General features: G+C 49.4%; 1 protein-coding gene across 2 annotated transcripts in view; it reads right to left on the reverse strand.

Moving 5' to 3' along the window:
- The window catches only part of RAD51D (RAD51 paralog D), a 16,874-nt gene continuing 10,376 nt past the window's right edge, over positions 1-6,498 (reverse strand). The window contains exons 7-10 of one of the 2 annotated variants that reach the window (XM_079905619.1): positions 6,001-6,091; positions 5,806-5,876; positions 3,277-3,441; positions 1-3,104 (exon numbers count right to left, since the gene is read on the reverse strand). In XM_079905619.1, the coding sequence (XP_079761745.1) occupies positions 3,021-3,104; positions 3,277-3,441; positions 5,806-5,876; positions 6,001-6,091 (411 nt within the window). In that variant the 3' untranslated portion in view covers positions 1-3,020. The remainder of the gene's footprint in view (positions 3,105-3,276; positions 3,442-5,805; positions 5,877-6,000; positions 6,092-6,498) is intronic. The other variant, XM_079905620.1, reaches the window with a different exon arrangement.

Consider the following 6,498-nt stretch of genomic DNA (forward strand, 5'->3'; position numbering starts at 1 on the left):
CTGCGCCACTTGATGAGCTGCCAAATGAGCCAACCTTGGACGTCGTGTTACTAGAGATAACAAATGTTATTGTTTAAGCCTCTTTCAGCCAGGTTTCATTACTTGCAGTGGACAGCAGCCACAGTGATACATGGACCTTGAGCCTGAGAGTCTTTGGGAGTTCACGTGCCTAACAAAAGCCATGAAGTGCTAGCACATACATAGTAGGGACTCAACATCAACGTTGTGGAATATCAGACCAACGACATTCAACAGTCCTCTGTAGAAGGATATGTAAAAAGACACTCTGGGGGGACCTCAATGACTAGATCATATGAAAAACATTCCTGCGTTTCTCCTCTGCCATCTTTAAAATGCTTTAAACCCCACCCATTTGTATATCTAACAATTACCGAGCTCCCATACTGTGGAAAGAGCAAAAGAAAAATGAACGTGGGAGCCCTTCAAGGGGATCTTGGGCTCATGGGCAGACAATAAGACAAGTCTGAGTGGTACAGGAGGATTGTGATGTCTATCTAGACCCCAGCTGAGGCATAAAAAAGGGAGGATGTCTGGGTGGGTGTACACCGACGCAGTCAGGGCTGGGCGGAGGCAGACACGTAAGCAAAGGGAGCAAAAGGCACATGGGCAGGAGGGCCAGCCTGGCCCCAGGCCTGTTAGGGGAGCCTCGCAGGGTGGCTGGCCTGGAGCGGAGTGTGTGGGCTCAGCGTGAGGATGAGGTGAAGCCCCCGTCTGAGAGCAAGGCCAAGGAGGAAACGAGCTGTGAGGGGCAAAGTCCTGCAGAAATGTCACGGGGTGGTCTGCAGCAGCAATGAATGGAGCGCCTTCCTGTGGCCAGAGAGGCTACCTCGGTGAGGCTCTGTGGCTGGAAGAAGTCCCCACTGAGGACAGAACTGTGCCGATTGGAAACTAAAGGCAACATGGACACAGAGTCCTGGCTGAGGAATCGAGAGTCCTGGGTTCCAGCCCCTGTTCTGCCACTGGGACTGTCATTTCTCCTCTTTGGGCCTCAGTTTCCTTCTCTGTTAAATGACAAGATGGGGCCTATGATCTTTACAGCCCTCTCAAACCACACTATTGTAGGGTCCTGAGTCAAGGACCAAGCACGCAACACCATATATGGGACATATGGAAGATCTGCCTGGGGCAGAGGTGGTAACCAGCCTCCACCTTGAACGCCAGTTCCAACTGACTGCTTGTGGATACCTGGAGTGCTGTGTGGAGAAAAACTAAAACTGCAAAGGACTCTGAGCTCTGCCAAAAAGAATGCTTGATTGATTGGTGATGTCTGCGTGGGCTCAGGATGCCCAAATGGTACAAGTGACAGGGAGGTGCCAGTCCCAGCTTAACGTTTTGTTTCCTACTACAGTTGCAATTATGCGCCAAACGCTCCTGGTGTAAGGATGCTGAAGATTCGTTTCTCCTGGGAGCCTGTGAAAGCAGCAGTGCCAGGGTTCCTCCTCCAGTCTGCAGCTTACCAAGCCTGTCCTTACTCAGGCAGATACCCTCGGGCTGGTCTGCCACTTGTTCCCAGTCCTCCAGGCTTCTTGCTTTTATCCCTGCTGTGTTCATCACCTCTAAATGTCTTGTCTTCGGCCTGTAACTCTGACCTCTCTTCCTGCAGCCAAGCAACTAATTAATTACATGACAGGCTCTCAAACTGAGAAAGGCAATCTTCCTTTAAAAATTGTGGTCAGTGGGGCTTCCCTGGTGGCGCAGTGGTTGAGAGTCCGCCTGCCGATGCAGGGGACACGGGTTTGTGCCCTGGTCTGGGAAGATCCCACATGCCGCAGAGAGGCTAGGCCTGTGAGCCATGGCCGCTGAGCCTGCGCGTCCCGAGCCTGTGCTCTGCAACGGGAGAGGCCACAACAGTGAGAGGCCCACGTACCGCAAAAAAAAAAAAAAAAAAAATTGTGGTCAGTGAACAATCCTGATCATTTCTCTCCTTTGTCTTTTATTTCCTCTTCCCTGGTGTCCTCCTCCCCGCCCAGCCAGAGTTATAGCTTGAAGAGGGATGGCCACAGTGCCCATAACAGACAGGGGGGTTATTTCATACACTAGGGCACTAGGCTGTGGTACAGCTGGCAGGAAGAGAGGGGTAATTATATTGCATGTTGGAGCCACTGGCAATGAATTTCTACATAAAGGACTAGATTTACCATGTATTATTTATGCCAGCATCAATTTTCCCAGCTGGCTCTACTTACTGTGCAAATTCTCCTCTGTCTGTTTATGGGCAAGGCCATGGTTCAGCACCTCTGGTTACTCGACACTGTGGAGGGGCCCCACAGGGCACCACGCACGTTAAACAAGTGGCTGGATTCACGGGGACCAGGTCACATCTTCCCTTCCTGTTAAATTATATTCCTGGGACTGCAGTGAGCTCCCGGTCTCACCTGGTCATGGTGATGCATGCAGGTTTGTGAAACCAAATGGGCAAGAGGGAAAGAGGAATAACCATTCTTTGAGGCCTCACTAGGGGAAACTGAAAAACCACCTTCTGGGGGGAAAATGGATGGCTCTGGGGCTCAGAGAATTTCCTTTGTATGTTTTTAATATCAGGACCTAGATAAAGAAGAGTTTTGCACTTACAAGGTTAATTCCACCCGGTAACTCAAAGAGAGAGTTAAAAGAAAGGGAGCCCCATCTTACAGATGGAAAAACAAAAAGAAGAAGAAGGGAAGCAAAGTCAAGCTAGAGGCCTCAGACTCGGTCACTGTGTTAGGATGGAGTGCAGTACGGCGATGCACAGGGTTATCTGTCCAGGCACCAGCATGCCTCTTCAGAGATGCCCAAGACACTGAACTCGCCACCTGCTGGAAACATACGTGGTAGACACAAGGGAGGAAAACCTGGTACCGGCATGAATTTCTGGGTCCTTCCACAGTAGCATCCTCTCTAGCCAGTAACACTGTGTTTCCAGAGAGAGGAGCTAAGGACTAAGATGTCTGCCCAGCCCAAGAGCTTCTATGCAGCCACCATTTCCCATGGTGGGAGGGTTTGTCCCAATCAACAGCAAGTCACATGTGATCTCCCTGTAATGTTGGGCTCTGCACTGGAGTCCCCCAGGTCCCAATGTCCACCATCTCCTGGAAACCTGTTGGCTGGAACAAGACAGGAGGGGAAGGTGAGTTTTTCAGTTGAGCAGCCCAAGTGGGTAGCCTCTTTGGCTGCTGGGTCTCAGTATCCAGAAGTTCCTCGATGAGGAACTATCTGTGGGCACAGAAGCCACCCTCAAGGGCCCAGATTCCTGGCTTTCCCCTGGGGTTGGCTCACCAGACGGGGAGATTTGGTCAGACATGCCATGCGCCAGCTGCCTGATGCTCCTGCACCTTGGCCGGTGTCCAGGAGAAGCCGGGTGCTGGGCACAAAGCTCCAGGAGCGTCCCAGGGCAGGTTTGAGCTGCCCGCTGTCCCTGTCTCGGGTCATGTGATTGGTCACCTGCGGCAAAAAGAATCAAAGGCTTATAGATCTGTAATGCTGGTACAGACGACATCTGCTCCTATGGCTTCATTTTATAGATGGGAAAGCTGAGGCCTAGTACAAGGAAACAACTTCCCCAAGCTTCCATAATTTATCAACGGTCTGGAATCAGAACCCTGGACTCCTGACTTGTGCAGAGCTCTTGCCACTAAACCACAACGTTCCAGGCTTGATTCCAATAAAAGGTAACGGGGCATGTGTCTGGGAAAAGCAGTGCTGTCCGCTTAGGCCCACTACAACCCCAACGCAGCAATCGGGCATCCTGAGACCACGTGCACCCACCCCTTTGTGTCAGGGTGTGCATCTGTGTGTATACGTGGGAGGGGTTTTGGAAGGCCGGTCAGCTCTACTCTGCCCAGGCTAGTCTCAGGTAAGCAACGCCAACCTCAGTGCATCCTCTTGAGGTTAACCCCTGCTCCCCACCCCACCCCTGGGCAGAGGTGTGGCTTGTTCATCATTGAATCCCTGCTGCCTAAGCCAGAGCCTGGCACACAGCAGGTGCTCACATACATCCTACAGTCTGGAGAGGGAGGCCTTGGGACGCAGTATAAGAACAGAAGAAGGGACTTCCCTGGCGGCGCAGCGGTTAGGAATCCGCCTGCCAATGCAGGGGGACATGGGTTCACTCCCTGGTCCGGGAAGATCCCACATGCCGTGGAGCAACTAAGCCCAAGCGCCACAACTACTGAGCCTGCGCTCTAGGGCCCATAGGCCACAACTACTGAGCCTGCGTGCTGCAACTACTGAAGCCCACGTGCCTAGAGCCCATGCTCCACAGCAAGAGAAGCCCACACACCACATAAAAGAGCAGCCCCTGCTTGCTGCAACTAGAGAAAGCTCATGCGCAGGAACCAAGACCCAACACAGCCAAAAAAAAAAGAACAAAAGAATAGAAGAACAAAGCCCCTTATGCTGCTGGTAGGTGCACAAAAACTATAACCTTCCCGGCAACTTGGCAATGTCATATGTAGACATTTAAAAATATGTTTGTCCCTGACTCACTGATTATACTTTTAGGAGTCTGAGGAAATATGAGATATGTAAAGCGATTTAGGTATAAGGATGTTCACTGTAGTGTTTTTTCTGTTTTTTTTGTTTTAGATTTCAAAATTTCAACTGAATTTAATCTGCCTAACTCATAGCAAGGTGACTACTTCAGGAGGAGTGATCATTTCAAGGATATTTCTCTCCATTCCAGGTTCACTGTAGTTTTAGTTAAAATAGAGTAGGGACTTCTTGGTGGTCCAGTGGTTAAGACTCTGCCCTTCCACTACAGGGGGTACAGGTTCGATTCCTGGTCAAGGAACTAAGATCCCACATGCCTCGTAGCACAGCCCAATAAATAAATAAATAAAATAAGATGGTGTAGTATAGTTGGCCCTTTGTATCTGCGGGTTCTGCATCCACAGATTCAACCAACTACAGCTCAAATCCACAGTTGGTTGAATCCACGGATGCAGAACCCACGGATAGGGAAGGCAAACTGTATTTACTGCCTGGTCCTTTAGAGGAAAGGTTTCCTCACCCCTGTAACATAGGTATTAAACAAAATAATACATAGCTGCTAAAACTGGCATTCTTAAAGAATCTATTAAAAGACATGGGAAATGGTGGTGTGTGTGTTTTTTTTTTTAACAAGATTACAGTTTAGTTGGAAAGTTGGTTAAAAGTATATGTATATATATGCAGAGAAAAAAGATTCTACGGAGGTATATAAAAATATTAATATGGTTTCTGTGGATGTGGAGATCGATTACAAATTTGACTCATATTTAACTATTTTTTACCCTCTTTCATGAGAAGCATGCAGACTTTTAAAAACCTACTCCATAAGCAGAAAAAGTTACTTTAAAAGCCAAAAGATCCCTTTCTATGAAGCTCTGGAAAAGGCAAAACTATTGGGACAGAAACCAGATCAGTGGTTGTCTGGGGCCGGAGGATCTTTCTGGGGTGACAGAAATATTCTGTATCTTGATTGCGGTGGGGTAACAAGGCTGGAGATGACTGTATCAAACTTCAAACAAGGAGAAGGTTACTCTGTATGAATTATACCTCAATAAAACTGACTTAAAGAAAGTAAAAAGAAAAACAAGACTGTCCCTGATCCCTTGGCTATTTAAGGTCCGATCCCCTCCCAGTCTGGTGCTCTAGATGACCCAGGGAAGTTGGGCTATGGTCCTTTCCCAAAGGGCCACTTTGGGGGTTCAGAAGCTGCTCTTTAAGGGAAATAAAGAACTGTAACTAGAAAGAATATCTGCCCACTTGGTGAAGCCCAGGGACCAGAGGTAAGGCAAGGATGGCTAGCCAAGTCCACTTCCTCACCACCAGTGCCACGCTGAGGTCCCGGGCCAGAGTCTTCAGCTCTCGGGCCAGCTGCATCATCAAGGCCAAGCCTGGGGAAGAAAAAGCAGAGAGGGTGGGCAGCAGGGCATCGGGGACCAGGCTGGCCGGAGACAGGACTCCAGAACCGGGAGGCAAGATCAAGACCCCAACCCTGGGCTCTGCCACACCACTCACCTTCCCTCTGCTGACCACCCAGAAGTGGGGCGACCACCGCAGTGACCGAGTCCACAACCACCACCTTCAGAGTCCCTGAAGAACTGCTCACCTGTGGGGTTGATGGGAAGCAGGCGCCATGAACCAGGTGGCCTCTAGGGGGCGACCACTACCAGATAAGTCTGCTCCTCTTCCAGAAACTGGTAAGAAATAACCTCCCCCACCCAAATACAGCTGGGCATGTATGATGGAATTTCAGAAATGTCTTTTTTTTCCCACCCCCATTTGTATGTATAACAGATTTTACTGAAGAATTGGGTGGAAAGAGAGAGTTTAAATCACAGCACATCACAGATACCCTAAAATAATTAAATTTGAGAAATCCCTGCTCAGATCCTGTGGTCCCCTGGTCAGGAATTTTCTTAGTAGAATCTTTCTTCTTGTGGCCAGTCCCCCATCATCTTGTCAGGCTCTCTTTTCCTTCTCCTGCTTACGCCCCAAGTTCCTAACTTCCTTTGC

The sequence above is a fragment of the Stenella coeruleoalba genome (genome assembly GCF_951394435.1).
Source record: "Stenella coeruleoalba genome assembly, chromosome: 19".
Taxonomy (NCBI): Eukaryota; Metazoa; Chordata; class Mammalia; order Artiodactyla; family Delphinidae; genus Stenella; species Stenella coeruleoalba.